This window comes from Patagioenas fasciata, chromosome 15 (assembly GCF_037038585.1).
Source record: "Patagioenas fasciata isolate bPatFas1 chromosome 15, bPatFas1.hap1, whole genome shotgun sequence".
In the NCBI taxonomy this organism is placed as follows: domain Eukaryota; kingdom Metazoa; phylum Chordata; class Aves; order Columbiformes; family Columbidae; genus Patagioenas; species Patagioenas fasciata.
Window position 1 is genome coordinate 10033039 of NC_092534.1, and position 18696 is coordinate 10051734.

An 18696-nucleotide genomic window follows, 5' to 3' on the forward strand; every position below is an offset into this window, starting at 1 on the left:
GGTGATCTGATATTTGAAGAATCCGTTTCCACTAAGAGGCAACTTTATCATAACCAAAACAGCAGTAAAAAACTGTCATGTTGCAATGTTTAATTATAATTATGTGCATTACTTGAAATAATACAGGGCACTCATTTGGTCTAGACAGGGAGGTCACATACATAAATTACCTCTGCAAAGGATTACATGCACGGCTATGCACACTTTTGTTTTCAAAGGGGATTATTCACTTGCTTTCAGAAAAACACGCTTAAGTGTTTTCTCTGCTTAAGGCCAAGAATAATAGAGCTCAAAATACATTTTTAAAAAAACACATTCACTCTAGACAGAGTTGAAAACTCTTATAAACTGCTCATTGTAACCCTAGGCCTGCAAAATGGTTATTCAAGTGATCAGCTCTTGACCCAGCTATTTTTTATGTAGGCAAGAGCTATCTGGGACATTTTAGCCTTCTAGCAGCATTACATTTTATAGCTATATCAATTATTATCTCTGTGTTACACTGAAAATTTTAGATATACTTCACAGCATATACCTTGTGGATCATAAAAAATGCAAGAAGATCTTCTAAGGAGTTAACAACCATCTCACGCAACTGTAAGGACATTAGAGCTGCCACCGAATGAAAATAGCTTTCAACTTGCTGAGAGGAATCACGGTCAGTTTCAGGAGCAAAGTGAATCCACTTCTGTTTTTGATGAAGGAAAATGGATGCACAAGCTGGGACCCACCTACAATGAAATAATATGGAGACAAAGTTTTAAAAAGCTTATTAGTCTTACTTTGCTCCTTGCAACAAAATCTAAGCTCAGAAGTCACCCAAAGAATGAGCAAAATTCAAAGGACCAGCAGAGAACAGTTAACTAGATGTCAAACAAAACTGTACCTACCAGGACTTAGAGGAAATCTGATTTTTTAAGCTAAGGATTCTTTCTATAATGGGTCCCTACTATTAGTTTAAATGAATATACAAAGTACTAATGCCAATATTGAATTATTAGCATTAAATGGGAAGCTTGAGTCTGGAAGAGATCTCAGGTGGCAGAATGCAGGCTATTACCTCATATAGTCTCTTTCTTAAATTGATCAGTTTCCACAACTAACAAAGTTTGATTTTTCTGTCACCATTTTTATAGATTTAGACTCCAATCCTCTCCTGGTTAGAAACCTTCTAATTTCCAGGCTACACTTATTCACAGTCAGTTTATTCCCATTTGCTCTTGTGCGAACGTTCCTGCAGTTTCAATAGTTCTTTCAGCACCTAGATGTTTATCCCTCTCTGCTACTTTCCCCTTTGGCTTGGCAGCCTTGTGCTCGGGACTAGTGTCATCTCAGTCTGAGATATGTTATAAAAAGGAAGCTTCATGGAACTCAGACCCTCAGGTGCTCAATTTATCTGCTGTTACTACAGCTGGCACTGACTCGTTCTGAAGAATAGCGTGAGCTTCCACACAGTGTGTTCGAATGAGCTCCTCAAATTCAGCAGGCAACAGTGGCAGGTTCCCACAAAGTATTTCTTCAGTGCGAACAAACCTTAGATGACCATACCTACGGAAGTAAAACAAATAGTAGATATTTTATGGAATTTGGTTTAAAAATAATAAATAAATAAATACAGTCAGGAAGGTCTCATGTATTTATAAACACTAACACTATCATTTCATTGATGCATATAGCTTCATTGCTAAGCTGTCCAACAAGTGCACTTCTACTGTGTTGGGGTTTTCTTTGCTAATGGCAGACATAAAAGGCTTGACGAATTTTTATTTTGTACTTATTATATTTAAAATTGTGTTAATTTTCTGCTAAAATGGACAGAATAATTTCTTGTTCCTTTCCTAGATTCATTAGTGTATCCAGGTGTCAAAGAACACACAGAATGACACCTACTGCTTCTATTTCATATTAATGGTAATAGGTACCTATCCTGGCTACCCTGTGAAGAAAAAAAAACCTCATCAGCATGGCATATATCACAGTCTATAACACACAAGAGCTCAAGTTCCTGCAAGTGCAAAACCAGTTCTCAGGATGACTACCTACCATATTTAACTTTGTAAGAAAACATCTCAATTTTCAAAAGTCCTCGGAACAACTTTCAACTACAGACAGTTGAAAGATAGTCAATTTTAAGAGTTAATTTTGTTAAGCACAGGAATCAAGATAAGAATTCTAAATCACTATTTATTTGAGCATTGAATCTTAATTTAGGGATAACATCTTTTAACAAAAGGAACGATCTTTTCATGGCCTGAAATTCACCATTCTTCACATATAAAACAAATCCATACTTTCATTCAGAGTCTGCAGGAAACAAGCATTTTATATTGAAATTCTTAAAGGCTCTCTGTTAGACAACAGAGCAGATTCTGCCACTTTCTCTCTACTGGCTCCCCCAGAATCTCTGCAGCATATTTAGAGAAGTCAGCAGATGCACTCTCTAACCAAGCTATAAACTAAAAACATCCTCAATTTAATTAAGATCCTATGAACATGACAGCTTACTCAGAATGCCAGAGCTGTTGCAAAGTAAGCATCAATGGATTCACTACGAAAAGATTGCTTTCAATCCAGCTTTTCACTTCTTTGTAAGAGTTGTGCCATGGCACTGGTGCACGGACAACCCTCTGGGGAAAAGGGCGTGGGGTACTTCCAATAAACAGCCTCTCTCTCTCAGCTGGATCCATCAGGATGTAATCAACTAGAACAAATCATATATATCATTATGAGACTGCATGTATGGTCAAAGCCCACATATAAAACCACACTAACTCCATAGCTCAGGAAGTCATTGAATTTTGTACATCTAAAATTTACACAATGTCATATAGTTACTTGTATGCTTTTAGGATGAAATACAGCACAAAAATCAAATGACCAATTTGGCTATAAAAGTATTTCAGAAAAAGACAACAAGAATTGGTCCTGGTTCTACAAATGGGAGGCAGGAGAAATGGTTTTTCATTCTGTCTTCCCAGTTGAAACTTATTATTGTGATTCAATTCCACATCCATAAACTAGGCTTCTTAAACATTTGTGAAAATGCAGAAATCTGATGAATCATCTGTTGCATCCAGGAAGGATATGGCATTCAAAGGGCTAATCAACGATCCACTAAATGCCAAAACTCATGTGCTACCAGGTCTGACCAATGGCCCATTACATACGACTTGAACAAAAACTGGGAAGCAGACATTGGCATTTCCACAAAAAGGGATTGCAAACACTAAAATCGTGATATTCATAAAAGGTAAATTAAATGGTACTTAGAAAGATCTCGGAGACTATAGAAGGCAGAGCAAAAACTGTTCAATCTCTCCTTTTTATGCTGGCATGACCGAGGCCACAGCTACTTACTGGTCAACATATTTAAGAAAACTGAAAATTATTATTTTATATGTGGGAAACCCAAAAAATCTGTAAGACTAATGGAAATCAATTTAAAAAAATCTTACGTTCTACAGAACTGTCTCTTTCACATTCACTTTCAGATGGCCATTACTGAATTTCAAGGATTATGACCTTTTTTGTATTTATCTATATACAATGATCTTCTATTTGTTGAACATGAGCAGTGTAATCATGCACATCGATGTGTCATCTAATTTTCCTTAATCCTGTAATGTCTTAAATGAAATTCTTTGAACTTGAGACATGATCCCAGTGTAACATCCAACTTCACTTAGTTATGACACAGATGACTTTGGCTGTTAATGGGTATCACTGACTTTCTGCAGAATAACAAGAAGCTAATCTGGGCAGCATCTGTTAAAACAGCCTAGTTTACCCTCTTCCCACAACAGGATCAAATATACTTCAACTGCTGTTGACACATCCTTCTCTATCATGCACTTCAAAGCACATTCACCAATGCATCAAAGCACATTCATCAATGAATGATTTACTGCAGTGCTCATGATCTTTATAGTCACAATGCTGTTCTAATTTCTTATTTCTTTTGCTACAAATTAAGATGATTACTCCTTGTCCACCACCATTTGATCAGCCCCCTCTTTATACATCTGACGAGAAGCTGCAGAATTATGCATTTTGAATGCAATTTAGATTTGAATTAGGAATGGGATGATGTAGAAGTACGGACAAAACAATTCTATGCACCCAGAGCTACTGAACTTGGAAATGACTATATTTGAGTGATGGGATGTAGGGTTTAGTACATAGATGTTTGTTGAAACTGCACTGTTACGTAGCATGATCATGAATTATACTCTCTCAGATATCTATCACAGTTCTACTGATCACAAAGGAATTCTCCATGCATGCTAAGAATAGAATGCAGACTTGATTTCAAAGTGCAATCAATGTCTACATACCCTGAACGCTACAAGATTTTGAGTCTTACCAATGGCTTTCATGAGGCTGATAGAATAGTCCGCCTTAATCTCTTCTTTTAAACTTGCAAGTAAGTTCTCCAGGTCTGGGTTAGCAAGAAGGTGAGCTGGAATATGACTTAAAATTACATTCATCACTTCCTTATCCTGAGGGGCCAGCATGTCTTCCCGCACTCCATTATGTATGTAGTAACAGTATCGCTAGAAAATAATGTTAAAAATATTACGCTTGTTGTATGGATTTTCTGACAGATAATGAATTGCTACAAAATATTTTTAGCTTTTCTATCACTTGAAGCTTTTCCACAATTAAAAGGTGTTTGAATATAAAGGATTTTGGCTATGTATCTCTGGGTTCTTTTTAAAGCACTGTCAATGCCTGACATTTTTTACAATACTTTCATCTGTTTTGATGTAAGTATATGACCAAACAGAACTGAGTGCAATATATTAAATTGCTGATAACTGAAGTGCTAGCCAACAATGGGAGAGGTTAAGAATTTGGGAAGATACTTCTACTTGCAAAACCATTAGAAGAAAAATCAGACTGAGTAGCTAGAAAGAGAAACAAATAGGAAATGAGTTGACACTATTTAACAGCAGTTTGCTGTATTTAATGTTTACATCTTCTAAACCTCATGTACTGCCTTCTTTTCTCAACTACTTTTAAGTAAACAGTTTACAGAAATATTGCAGATTATTACTGCTCCTACTTTTATCTTAAATAGAAATTATATAAATACCTCTATATCATTTCTTGAAGGTGACTTTTCTCGCTTACTAATCTCCTTCTCACGTAAGTGCATGACAACAAATTGTTCTTCTGGGGTCAATGGGTGGTTGTCTGTGTAAAGTCTGCCACGTAATTCTGGCATATGAGCAAGTCCACCCAGCGAAATGGGACCCAAACTGTTTAACAAAGTTGGTGTAGTACTGAAAAAAAAATAAAATACAAGTTTAGTAAATAAAGAAGCAGCAATGGATTCTTAAATCGATATGGATAAATGACAAGCACACATATAAACCACTGACACTGCACTGAGGAAAAGTATGACCTATGAAGTATTTCATTTACTCATTAAAAAAACCTCAGTAAAATTGCATAACATTGCATACTACTTTAACAGAAATAATACAATAATGTAAACCTTACAACTGCACCAGATCACTCAGACAGGCAGCATCTTATAAGCAATTCCATCAGAGACAGACCTAACAGCACTTTATTGAGGTTGCCCAAGATCTCCACCTATTTTCAGGTTATTATCTTACCAAAATCCTAGCGAAACTGAGACACTCTATTTCTACAATGTGCATCTGTAGTAACTAAACTCTGGGTTCTCAAATCAATAATTGTGACAGGAAGACCTTTTGTTTAGCATGCCTAAGACTGAAATTTGTCCTGCCACCAAGAAGCAGTTGAAGGTGCTCGCTTAGCACACCATGGAATTTCAGTCTTGATGCACAAATATTTTCTTTGTAGAGACTCACCATTTCATGCTTGGATGCTTAACAAAGCATTCAAGTTGAAAGAAACATTAAAGCACAAAACAGATATCTAGGCTGATTGTAATAATCTGTATCTATATAACATTATCATGCATTACCTATCAGAATTCCATTGACTTCTTTGAGAAAGTTTGAGCTTTTTCCTCGAAGGATCAAATTCTTTCGAAGCTTTAAGCATCAGTTAAGAAAACCACATACATGAATGTTTTCAAATAAGATATTATTTCAGACTTGTGAAAAATAGAGCCAAGTCAATCTAACCAGATAATGAAACACAGAAAATTACAATGTCACAAAGAAGCCTTTAGTTTTGACTTAGCATTTAGTAAGACATTTAAATCGTGTTAAATAAGCTTGCTGATTCTGGGACTATAAACTAGCTTCAGGAAAGCATTCAGCTCATGCTTAAGACTTTAATGCTTCCTCACCTCCCTGCACAAACGTATGTTCTCCACTGGGACCTTCTATTTCAAATATAAAAGCACTTATATAGGACGTATAGGGATGAATCTAACTAATTACTCGGAAACTGGCCTTACCTTCATTAAAGTTATGCATGCTTTTGGAAACTGCCTATACTGACCCTGAGGTGATAAGCTTGTAAGAATTTATTAGAGACAAGTGATTTTTCCAGAGGTATTGTTTTATCAGGTAAGCAACTGGAGCTCAAAATATACAGAATAAGCAAGGCTAAACTTAGGAACACATTCAAATATGGATACGTGCTGATGCTTTTCTCCGCTCTGCTGAACCCAGTGATGTTCCTGTCATTGAAGAGGACTTTAATTTGTGCACATTTTTCAATTTTAAATCCTGTGCAGTAAGAGTATAGTTATTAGCTATGGAGTCACTTGGGCTTCGGTAGTGACTCTGTTCTTTGAACGGAGCTGCCAAAGTCCATGATGCTCCTTGCATCAAAGGAGGATAACACCCACTCTTAAGGACAAGCTGAAATTGAAGAAAAAAAAAAAAAGGCAGTAGTTTTATACAGCACAGTAACTCAAAGAGTCTCATTAGAGCTAGAACAGGGTTAAATATCAATTAGGATAAAAAGCAAATATTTAAGTTTGACTTAGAGTCATTTGACCACCAAGCTATTTTAGATCCTGATGTTTCACACATGTATAATTCTACGCAATGCTTCAATAGGAGTACTTGTGCCATTTTTGCATAATCAAGTCTTTTTTACAAGAGGAGGCAATAGTACATTATCCAATACTCTCTGCTCCCCCACATCTCTATCTTGTTTTTTTCTTCTTCTCCTTACATTTGCTTAAATTTAGAAAATCCTTTTTCCCCAAGCCTTTGGTAATGAACTGTCTACTTTTCACACTCAATCTTTGTAATAGTTGAACAATAATACAAGTTAACAAATTCAGCTCTCATCTTTCTCTCCCTCCTACATCAATACAGGATTTGCAATAGATTTCTTTGTTCATTACATGTTTTCTCAGGTGAATTGGTATCTATTGATTGGTGTGTCATCAGTCCTGATGTCTACACTTTAATGCGACAGCTCACAGGCATAAGGGACGTGGGATCGGGAAGTATGTTTCTTATCAAGATCCCCTCAGAGAGAAAAAGTACATAAGAGAGAATTATTAATGTACTTCATACCATGATTCCTAAAGCTCTTAGTCTAAATTCATATTCAGCTTTTTTACATCTTGTTTAATGATTTTTTACTTCATTGGAGTAACACAACCACATCCCTATTGCCCGTTTCTTCCTCTTTACAATGTAGCATCACCATCATTCTTAAAAAAAAAGTTTCTACGTATATTTATGACATTCCATCTTTGGTTCCCTCATCTTACTTGTCATTCCCTCAGGAGCTGCAGTTAAGCTCATCTTCTCAGCTTTTTCTGACCTCTGAGAGGACAGCACACTGAAGTGTAAACCAGCGTCTTTTCATTTATATTATAGATGCATCTATGCTTTTTTTTTTCCCAATCTATCACGAGCTTTAGTGAGAACAATAATACAGTTTGAAATACAGGATAAGGCAAGATTATTATATCTGCCTTGCATTTTTCTACTGACTGACTGGGATAATCTTACCAGCAAAAAAGGCATTCACACTACTGCTGCAATCATACTCTTTCAGTTAGCTTCTGAAAGTTCATAGAATCATTTCAGTTCAACTTCTTCCACTGCACACACTAGACAGATGGGTAGGTCCCTGAATTACAGTTTTGGAGGACAAACTGATACAAGGATTAAATATAAAGTATTGGGGCGGGATGGGGAAATCACAATTTTTTCTTAATAAAAACATTTTTATTGTCTGTTTTCTTCCCCAGAAACTTAAACTCAAAATATTTAATCAAAAATTTAACAGCAAATTGTTAACTAGGAATTTAAAGTACAGATTTAAACTGCCAAGGCTTAATACCCAAATCATAACAGATATTTTAACAACAAATTTCTAAATAAGAGTAGCTCTAATGAAGTACCTAACTATCTGCTTACTACTTTAACTTAGTAATTCAAATGGTTTTCCCTACCTTCACTTCATCTGCTCAGGGCCTGGTAATAGATGATGCCTAAAATCATGCTAGCATATGTAATTTAATGCATATTCAAACACAAGGGGAGAAAGCACATACCTGGTACAATTCTGAAGGTGCAGCTGAAGCAGAAGCAGGTAGGGGTGGTAACTCCGATAACCGTTTTGCATTACTCATGTTATACACAGAATCATTTTGTGACTAGAGAGAAATTAAAAACAACTTCAGAGACATTTACAAAATACACTGGTTTGAAAAAGATTCCTTTGGGAAATGGACATTCTGTGGAGTGGGTTCCTCAGCAAAAGAAGTTTTCAGATTGCCCTGTTCTTTGTAGTCATTTGATAAAGCTTCTAATCAACAACAAATGTCAGGTTAAAAAAAAAATTATATCACCAAAAACAATTAAAATGGTTTTAAATATTTTTAGTTATACTAAAAACTCCACGTTGTGTGGAGTTTGTAACAGTAAAAACACCGGATGTTAAAAATATTAAACCTACCAGACTGCCAAATTGACAGTGAAACAGTCCAAGTTGTGTGAACTGCACTACTGGGGAGAAAACAAACACTAGAGCTTTTCATGTCTATAATGACCCAGTTCCAGGAGAATCTACACTGCCAGGACACTACTGGAACAACAGATAGCTCACAAGGACTCTGCAAAGAGTTCTAATACAAATGGCACAATACCTAGTATGTCTTAGGACCATGTTCCACCTCCTCAAGGTGACAATACTTTGAGGTGGCCTTCCAGGACTCCATACAAAGTTCCCTAGGGATATTTTCTCAAAATTATTTAGATTTTCAGTGCTTTAAGGTGTTTTTGAATTGCAACTTTCCTTCGTATAGGCTGAAACCTCATCCCTAATCTGCTCCAGGCTTCCTAAAACAAATTTATTTAGGAGACTAATGATGAACAAACTCCCAAATACATAGTGACACTATTAAAAAAGGAGGTGAAGTATCTGGTATCTGAACACCAGTGAATTGAATCACCATGAAAGTGGAAGTTTTAACTCACTACAATTATGTTTGAATAATATATAATCATTTTTACATAATTTTAAATACACTTTTAGCATGTGGTTATTGCTTTCTGATATATGACTAGAAAGCTAGGCTGCTCAAACCTAATTTTCCAGCAGACAAAATTGTGCTCTACTCCATATCATAGTAGAGCCCATTTAGAAATAAAATTTGAGAAAGGACTGATCTGATTTAGCTCCTTGGTATTTCCCAGTGTGCCTGCACACAGACACACAGAAATCAAGACATTATCACTGCCAGGTATATTCCACTAAAGACAGCACAAAATTATCTTGATTAATGACTAAACGATTTGGCCTTGGGGTACTTTAAAAATGAATAAACCATGCAGTTTCTTAGGAGATTTGTTCATTCTTAAAGGTACAAGAGTTATTATGAAAGCCATTGTTCATTCTAAAGCAAGTCTTGATTTATATGCAACCTAAGCTTTCAGAAAGTTAAATGCTTGAGCAAAGGAATTCTTATTAAGAAGTATATTATAAAGATTTAGGTCCAAAGCATATTTAACGAGTGTCTTCAAATAAGAGTTCTTGCAATGTCAAATCACTAGGCACCAGTAATGGCCATTTTCATTTGAAGTTTTGAAAAAGCTATCAATCTTTCACACTCACTTCAGAAAGAACTTACCCTCAGGAGCCCTCGGCTCCCTGTTGGCTCCATTCTTCCTTGTTTTGTTGTTTGCCTAGAAGTTTTTGGTCCTCCCCCTCAATATAAGCATCCTTGTCATTAAATGCACTGGAAAATAATGACTCATTTCAGGTACTACACAAGGTGTCAAAGCAATCCGTTTTCTATCCCAGCTGTCAGGACAAAGAAAAATCCCAGCTCTCCCCTTGTTTGTTTACAACACTATCTTTTCCTGCCCTCCAAACCACAGGCTTTCCTCCATTCCTCTTCAAGCTCACTTTTCACCTGAATTTTTCTAACTCTCTCCAGATGTCTTTCAAGCAACATTTTTTCCACCCTGTTCTTTCCACTTTCCTCAAAACCCAGTTTCCTCCTCTGTGCCTGTTGTCTTCTAATGTCCCAGTGATTCCGGGCCCCTAATTGTGGTTTGCAGAGACAGAGCTGTAATTGCCATGAGAAATTAGTACATGCCAAACAGAATGAGAAAAGAGAAAGAGAGAGATGCCCAGCATGCCTTACACATCCTTCGAGTGCACGAGCAAGCCAGGTAAAAGCAGGTACTACCTGCAGACCCCCTTGTTACCAGTCCCTCTGCCGGTCCCAGCTTGGTGAGCTTCTCTGACACTCTGCCCTTCAGGCCTCAGCTTCGTTGCCCCAGTTACAGCATAGCTGGTGCTTAGAGACAGGAATTCCCTCCAGTTACAGTACAGTTGGTGCTTGGAGACAGCAATTCCCTCCTCCCTCTCTTCCCCAGCAGAGCAAACAGCCCCTTTCAGAGCAGTGTTGCACCAAGCTGTGGTCAGGGAGATTCAGTTGTGGAACCAATGAGCAACTGCACCGGTTCCTTTTACCTCTGAGAGCTACTAAAAATGTAGTCCCAAGACACCTGAGATATTCTGACACTTCTATGAGAACACTGCACACAGCAAGGGAGCTCCTGGAGTAATAAAGGCTATACAAACCCAAATTTTCTTAGGAAGAACTAGGAAAAATAATAGTATTAATGATTCAAAATCTTGAACCCAAACATTTTCACCACTTTTCCACCATTCAGAATCAAACTTCCTTAAGATCCGAAGACAGCAGGTGGGATACTCGTACTCCCAATTCCTCTGTCTGCTTGTGTGCATTTGCCTCCCACTCACAGTCATCACTATGTCCTGAAAGAGCCCTCTATCAAATTTCGTCACAAACGGGAATTACCACTATCTGACAAGAAATCTAGTGGACTCTGCTTATACCGACCCTCAAGAAAGGCCTTGCACGTATTCTGCCAACACAGCAAGACTTCCAACTTAACTTAAACTCCTTCCAAACATCTTTGGAGGCTATTTCTAACCTTGATTTCTGTAAACTATGAGAATGGCTGATACCCCTGAGCTAATAGCACTGTTTTCCTTATATCTTGACCCAACACCAACTACAAGTGGCACATTGTTCCTGCCTGGCCACACGTGAAGGTTCCTACCATAAACCGAGCTGCTTGTTAAACACAGACCAGCAGTGTGGGGTACAGACCAGCGCTGCTGACGCTGGAGCTGCCAATTGCTAGGCCAGTATGTGTGGTAATTCTCCAAATATTTCCGTGCTGGTTTGCAACATAAGTATTTTCCTGATAATTGGAGCTGACGCTGGCATTAAGACAAGCTCAATTAAGCAACAGTTAATAGTAACTACTGTTGTTCTGTGCAAAACAACTCGGATGAATATATATGCATGCTCTTTGAATTTAAATAAATTGTGATGCTTGGGAAACATTAAAACCAGTTATTTTATATAGAAAGAGAATATTTAGCAGGATAAATAATTATGCATAGCATGAAAATAATTTACTAAGATGTACAAGACTATCTCCAAAACAGCAGCTACGGCATGTTTTGAAAACAGCCAGAAATTCAAAATCTCCAATATACTTCTAAACATGGTGAAGCCATTAAACTTTATAGTACCATTATCACTGGATCATGTCACACTATAATTCTACCAGTTAGTTTTTCCCTATGCTCACTTAAAATAATATACACAAAACTCAACTAATTGAAATTTAACTTTATATACACTAGTCTTCTAGAAACTTCAATTACACTATGCGCTTTGATAATACGAAATATGAACACTCTAACAGCTAAAGCAAAATAAACTTGCCCCCATCATCCTCTTCTTGCAGTTATCTTGTGTTGGGCTTTTAAGAGTCCACGGTCCAAATTTGTATTAATATGCACATTTATCTGTTACTTTCTCTCTCTACATAGATCCTTGTATCTGCAGAGCTCATTGAAATTAGCGCCTCGAAGACACAGAGCTCTGACAGTCTGATAAGTTAAAACCCCCATACTTTATAATGACTATTTGCTTTATAAGACCAGAATGCTCCAAATTAAACATGCTATTTATTTTGTTGCCTTTAAAAAAATGATAATGATTAATATTCAGTTTTGCACTGAACTCTCATGGGCGGCACAAATCAAAATCGTGATCAAAGCAGTCACGACAAACGTTAAGAGTCTACTAATTTCTGACTGTAATTTACAGAATGAAAAATCAAACACAGCAAAAGCTGGGAATTCACTGAAGCCTCACGCTTGCATGTAACACCATCATGAAGACAATGGAAAGCAGCCAGGCCAAACCGCCATGGAACACACCTCAACCAGTGTCATATCTGAGACACACAGTCCCATCTGCCTGCCAGCCCCCTGCTGCCTGCTCTTGCTCCGCACAGCCCTTCAAGTGCTGGGACACCATAGCATACACTCATCTGGCTGAAAAACCCAGACAAATTTTAAAGCAATTATTCCTCACATGGAGCACCTCCCCAAACAGGTTTGCCATGTGGTCACCCAAACACCCTTGGAGGCAGCAGGATGGGGTGAAAAGGTGTGGGATCAAGTAACCAGAGACATGGGAAGGTGTGTATACCACTGAAGTGTTTCACAACTGCCCATCCACTACATCATGTGGTGTGACTGCCTCAACGCTCACAATTGACTGCAAGCTGCCTCCAGAGCCTCCCACTCCAGCAGCAACCATTCTCACTGAGACTGGTGGGATCACAGACACGTATCTGAGCAATTCTTGGCACACAGGGTCGTGACGCACAGCTCAGAAGCGAGGTGGGCACAACCACAGCAATGTGATGCCAAATCCCTCCCAGCCATCCCTCACAGCCTGGCCTGCACACCCCAGTCTCACAGGGCTCAGGGTACCTCTGCACACACATATCCTCATTTTCTATCCTTAATTCAAAGAAGCTCAAGACTGTGTGTCCCAAAGCCACGCAAACCCCTGGGTTGCTCCCTGAGGGTGCCCAGAGCTGAGCAGCTGAGGCAGGGCCCAGGAGGTGCAAGGAAAGTCAGAGGGACATGACAGGGCGTAAAAGGGAAATAAATAAAAGCCCCAAAAACCTCGGGCGGTCTGTGGAAGCATTTTCAGACCCTTCCCTGCTAAACACCCCTCCGCGGTGTGGCCCTGCCCGGCTCCCTCCTCTCTTCAGCCTCCGCAGGCGCCCGGCCCTGCCCGCCGCCCCGCGGGGAGGAGACAGCGGCGGGAGGGCGGCGGCGCTTCCCTCAGCCCCGCCAGGCCCAGCCCGGGCCGCGCCGGCCGTTCCATCCAGAGGGCGGGAGGACAAACTGCCCAGAAGGGCTGCGGCCCGGCGGGCAGGAGCCGCAGGTGAGAGCGACGGCCCCGGCTCGGTGGGGGGCGGGCGGGGAGCGGTGCCGCCCCCTCAGCCTGGCCGGGGAGCGCGGGGCGGCCTGTCAGCCCCGGCCGCCGCTCGGTCGCAGCGGGAAGGCCGGCAGCACGTTGTGGCCCTGCGGGAACCGTGTCCCCCTTACCTCCCTCGGCTCGGGCGGGCAGCGCCCCACAGCCCGCCGCCACCGGGGCCTCCCCACCGCCCCCTCAGCCCTGCGCGGCCTCCGCGCGCCCCGCGTTGTCTCTGCAGCGCTGCGTGCTGCGAAGCCTGGCGGGGAGACCCGCGCTGCGCCCCGGCGCTACAGGTCGGGGGAGGCCAAGACGGCGGTCCCTGGACCGGCCGCTGCCTTTGAGCTGCTGCCTCCCGGGGACCCGCTTCCAGGGTAACGGCGGCTCGGCACTGGCGGCTCGGCAGCAGCGGCACGGCCGGGTGAGAGTCATCGGCTGCTGACCTCGGGTGTGAGTGTCCGGTGGGGCCGCGGGTGCCGGGGTGCCGGTAACGCCCGGGGCTCGGGCGCTGCCGGGGTGGCAGCGGCCGGTGTCCCTGCCCGTGCTGCCGGGACTCGAACGCTGCTGCAGGAAAATACTGTGTGAACAAAGGCAGAGACCGTGTGTGCAGGCAGAGAATAGAACAGTAACATTGACACGGTAACTGTCTAGATATACAAGCAAGAAACTGCATCTCTTAATCTTCCCTTGGTAAGAATCTCCCTAGGGACAACATTCAGTTTTCGTGGGGGGGAGATTTTTGAGCTGTTGTTGCCTTTAAACTGTCACAAATATGTTCGGAGCGTTTGAAGGCATTTTGCCTTTCTGTGCAGAGTTTTTAAGCTGTACAGGGTATTGCTTCAATTCTGAACATGAGCCTACTCACAAAATCAAGTCCAGCACTAGTAGCAATAAGTTCTCTGTGCAGATAGTTGGAATTGACCTTTTTACTGGTAATTCAACACCCTCCGGGTCGAATACGGGTTTAATGTTATAAAGAAGGACGGTGAGAGTCACCTTGTATCTTGATACTTGGATTTAGGAGTTTCAGAAGAGCTTTCAGGGATGAGCCTCCTATACTAAGACGTACTTTTAAAAATGTGATGTTTTAGACCGTCGATCACATTAACATCTGAAATCTACATTTGCTGGTTTTTCAAAAGAAATATTTCATTTTCACAAAACATCTGCATGAACCTGTTATTAATCGTATTTTGTTTTTAAGGAAGACTGGATGGCTGAGTGAGAACTGGATGTTCAGAGGATTCACGGTCGTGGCTGAGGATAACAACATGTCTAAAGAAATGCAAGAACTACAGAAGCAATGGCACTCCATGGTGCAGTCCATCCACAGCAACTCAAATGTGGGTCCTGATTATAATTTTATAAACCATATTTATAAAGATGCTCCTTTCATTACTCTTGGAATATCACACCCTAATTTATTTAAATACAATTTTAAAACTTTTTTTTTTTCTTTGAGAAAATTGACACTCCCTTTTCACTGAGGAGGAGCCTCTAGGAAGGGCTGTCCTCCCACACCTTCAGCAATCAAGAAAAAGGGAAGCCTGTTCTGCATTTTTTGTGGTTTACTGGCATAACCATTTGAGATAGTAGAGTGGCATTTTAGTGAAATGGTTGTGCTGCTACGAAGAGAACTGAAACTACAACACATATTTCCTTAAGGAAAGCAAAATGTCTCTACGACAGTAAAATTCCAGTGTATAGATATGACTGCCTCTGTAAAAAGGATATTTTGATTTTTTTTTTTTCCTACCACTAGCATTATAATTAAATTCCTAACAACTTTGTGATACAGGTGTGCCTCCACTGTGCTTAAGCTCAATAAATGAGGAGGTTGCAGATAGTACCAAGGCATGGAAAAAAGAAAAATATTTTTTTCTTAACAAATACAGTTCTCTAGATCAAAATCACAGTTCTTGATCCTTTACTGAGGTCTGGGCAGCTAAACTGGGATTTATTTATTTATTTTTACTTGCTTTCAAGTTGGTTTTGTTTGTTTAATTTGTGCAAGAATGTAACTGGGAAGTCCAAGAGAAACATGTCTGCTATTGATAGAATCATATTTGCTATGCAGTTACCTAAATTTGCAATAAATCCTTATGCTTCTGAAATATAGAGGCAGCAGCTGCCCTCTGTTCAAGCTGCAGACTTGACCTTTGAAAGTTACCTATGACAGGCTATAAAAACAAAATCTGAAATGTTTTTCTTTCATCCACAGGTTGTTGCATTTATGAATTCTCGTGTTGGCCAATATTTAGATGACCATCCTTTTGTTGCATTATCACTCCTGATGTTTATTGCAGTGTCTGCTATTCCTGTTGCATTTTTCGTATTTTTTGTTGTTGCAACAGCCGTAATGGCCTGTATCGGTGTGATAGTTATGGAAGGTATTGTATGCACATACTTATTCCTTTTTAAGGCATGATGTCTTTTGCTTTTCTAATTCATCCTTCTGGAGTTTCCAGTTCAAGCAATTGAGGACTTCTATATGTAGTCCTCAGCTCTCAGAGGTAGTGAAATCTTAATACAAGAATCATAATGTGATTAACTGTAATCTATACAGGAGAAATCCTTTTTCCCTTTTTAATCCCAGCCACCAGGATATGGCTAAGCCAGTTACCTTAACCATGCATAGCTTTTACCGTGGCTAGCTAGTTGATTGCAGAAGACTATTTTCCCAATGGTTTGAATTTGGGGTTGTCGTAGAATGTCAGCTCTTCTAATTTACTTGCCAAAAAACTTGCTTAAATAACAAACTGATTTTCTTTTATTAGGTGTTGTAATAGTCATAGGTGGCATAGCCCTCATTTGTGTGCTGTGTGGCCTGGGTGCACTTTCACTGGGAGTTTCTGGAGTACTGAGTATTAGTTACGTTGTTCTTTCAGCCGTGGTCAACTACTGGCATGCCTCAAGGTGAGTATTAATGTCTTGGTCCATGCTTGGATTTCAAACTCTGCAACTGTACTACTGCATTGATAAGCTTGCTCATTCTCAGTGAGGCGCTGTTGCTTACTTTAACACATGCTTCTTGAATGCTAGAACATCTTTGGCTACCCTGGTGGCTTAATGTGCAGCATATAAATGTCTAGTCATCAATATATATTTTAATGGGAGTTAATATATGCCTTATTTCCCACCTAGCAAAGAAGAAATGTAAATAATCTTTAAATGTGCATGTGCTAACACAACGTGACATCAAGCAATAAAACATAACTTTGCCTCACTCAGAATATTTGTTGCTTTAAATGTCATTGGTGTAAGAGGCAGGAGCAGGTTGCGCTGGAGTGCCACCTATTGCCCGCTTAGATACCTACCAGGGATGAAAAATCATAATTGCTGCTTAAGCACAAGGAAGAGCAAGAAGGAAAATTAGAGCTGCTCACTCCTAGACTTTCTCAGTTTGTTTCTTCATCCCAGGTGCTTTCAAGGACATAGAAAACTGCCTGTGGATCCCATGATATTGTCAGGATGACGAGATCATAGTGCAAGGCCCAATGTGTTTTCGTTTGTTCCAGGGCTCTGAACCACTCCTCCAGGGTGTGCTGTCAGGCCCTAATGTTGCTTGCCAATTTCAGAAAAGGTTTCTTTTTTTCTGTAGCATATCCAAATACACAATCCAACCTACAGACCAGTCGTAGTGACTTACAGCTTTGATGTTGAAACATTCCTCTTATATTTCTGTGTCTTCTGAGAGAACCTCTGGTGGCCTAGCAGGGAATGTTTGGGAGGCTCAGGTTTACATCTCACATTGCTTACTTTTTCTGAGCAAAAAGTTAAAATACAGTAACCTAATAGAAGAAAAGACTGTAAACCCATTTTTTTTCTCCTATATACAGGAGCCAGATAAGGAAGCAAGAAAGCAATGGAAATTTGCCACAGAAGAGTCCTCCTGTCTTGGATCTTACTGCCAATAATGTAAAGACTGAATAAGAGGGTTTCTCCCCACTTCCTTCATAGGCACTTAACTGTACTATTCTGACCTTTGCAATGTAATATTTACTTGTTGAGCATTCAACCTTGTGCACTCCTTGTGGGAACTGAAAAAAATTAATATGCATCTTGCATTGTTACTGTAGTATTAAGAATAACCATTAAGCTGCAGTGCAATATTAAGTCTAGGTGCATGATGGAATGTTCCTCAGAATTTGATAAAGAGATGTAATAATAACAGCTACTGTTAAGTCAGTGATAATTAGGTGAAAAAGAGTGGGTATTTGACTTCCTATTTGGAAGTTCTGGATGTACTGTCTTTTGAAATTTGTGTGCAGCAGTTGGTCATTTTGATACATAAGTGTCAAAGCTCAGAACACCAGAAATGTGTTTTGAATGTTAAAAAATACTTCTAAGCCTTAACAGCCTTTGTTGAAATAGTATGAGCGCACCATGCTAATGCTTTCTGTTTATTATACGAGGAAGAGTGGGGTTTGTCCTATGTTAGGTCATGGTATAAGCTTTTACATACCTTTAAATGGTGGTATTATTCTGAAGGGATATTTTCCTTATTGCCTCATTACATCAATGGTATGCAGTTAGGTCTTGTATTTTGTCATATTTGTTTAGGTATTTAAAGAGCCTGTTTTGCTTCTCAGTTGTAACTATGTTATTTAAGCTTTCCCTTTTTGCAAGTGCTATATTATTAAGCATTAAGAAAGTATCTAACTATATTAGTTGAATAAAGTGCTGTTTGTTTAACCAGGTTGTCTTTTTATTCTACAGCAAAAAAAAAAAAGTTTTCCAGATCTAGGAAGGCTACATTTGGAGCTGAATTTTTCTCCTCACTCTAAGTGCTTTGGCTGGCCAGTATTGCTGAGCCACAAACTGCAGACAGCTTGTATTACATGGGATTAGTCCCTTTCTTATGCCTATGGAGGGAATGCAGAATCTTAAGGACTAAATTAGTGTAATACTCCAGTTTCGTGTGAACCAAGATACTGTTTGACTCCCAA

At 39.7% G+C, this 18696-nt stretch overlaps 2 protein-coding genes across 16 annotated transcripts in view; one reads left to right on the top strand and one right to left on the bottom strand.

The window, feature by feature from the left end:
- DNAH3 (dynein axonemal heavy chain 3) overlaps window positions 1-14308 on the bottom strand; it is a 68131-nt gene extending 53823 nt beyond the window's left edge. For 2 of the 8 annotated variants that reach the window (XR_011741490.1, XM_071815148.1), the window contains exons 1-10: window positions 10613-10833; window positions 10049-10156; window positions 8471-8572; window positions 6584-6809; window positions 5960-6029; window positions 5096-5285; window positions 4364-4553; window positions 2506-2701; window positions 1423-1548; window positions 536-731 (exon numbers count right to left, since the gene is read on the bottom strand). Coding sequence is in view for 6 of the 8 variants with exons in the window: in XM_071815148.1 (XP_071671249.1) it covers window positions 536-731; window positions 1423-1548; window positions 2506-2701; window positions 4364-4553; window positions 5096-5285; window positions 5960-6029; window positions 6584-6809; window positions 8471-8572; window positions 10049-10081 (1329 nt within the window). In the remaining 2 variants the exon portion in view is untranslated. Of the gene's footprint in view, window positions 1-535; window positions 732-1422; window positions 1549-2505; window positions 2702-4363; window positions 4554-5095; window positions 5286-5959; window positions 6030-6583; window positions 6810-8470; window positions 8573-8874; window positions 8913-10048; window positions 10157-10612; window positions 10834-13452; window positions 13586-14190 lie in introns of those variants that run through there. The other 6 variants (XM_071815147.1, XM_071815144.1, XM_071815145.1 and 3 more) reach the window with 5 other exon arrangements.
- Window positions 13586-18442, top strand: LDAF1 (lipid droplet assembly factor 1). Of its 8 annotated transcripts, none has more exons than XM_065850409.2 (5): window positions 13586-13717; window positions 14956-15090; window positions 15969-16137; window positions 16525-16663; window positions 17587-18442. In XM_065850409.2, exons 2-5 carry the CDS (start codon window positions 14980-14982, stop codon window positions 17678-17680), a joined length of 513 nt encoding a protein of 170 aa, XP_065706481.2. In that variant the 5' UTR covers window positions 13586-13717; window positions 14956-14979; the 3' UTR covers window positions 17681-18442. The 8 variants fall into 8 exon arrangements, with proteins under 8 accessions (XP_065706481.2, XP_065706480.2, XP_065706474.2 ...); XM_065850408.2 differs by having other exon boundaries at window positions 13588-13717; window positions 14952-15090; XM_065850402.2 differs by lacking the exon at window positions 13586-13717 and adding an exon at window positions 14001-14197 and having other exon boundaries at window positions 14952-15090.
- The last annotated feature ends 254 nt before the right edge of the window (window positions 18443-18696 follow it).

Bases quoted from the DNA above. Each gene is read 5' to 3' on its own strand.
- LDAF1 (XM_065850409.2), top strand. From the start codon at position 14,980: ATGTTCAGAGGATTCACGGTCGTGGCTGAGGATAACAACATGTCTAAA. The intron at 16,138-16,524 runs GTATTGTATGCA...TTCTTTTATTAG, and splicing joins CGGTGTGATAGTTATGGAAG to GTGTTGTAATAGTCATAGGT. The intron at 16,664-17,586 runs GTGAGTATTAAT...TCCTATATACAG, and splicing joins AACTACTGGCATGCCTCAAG to GAGCCAGATAAGGAAGCAAG.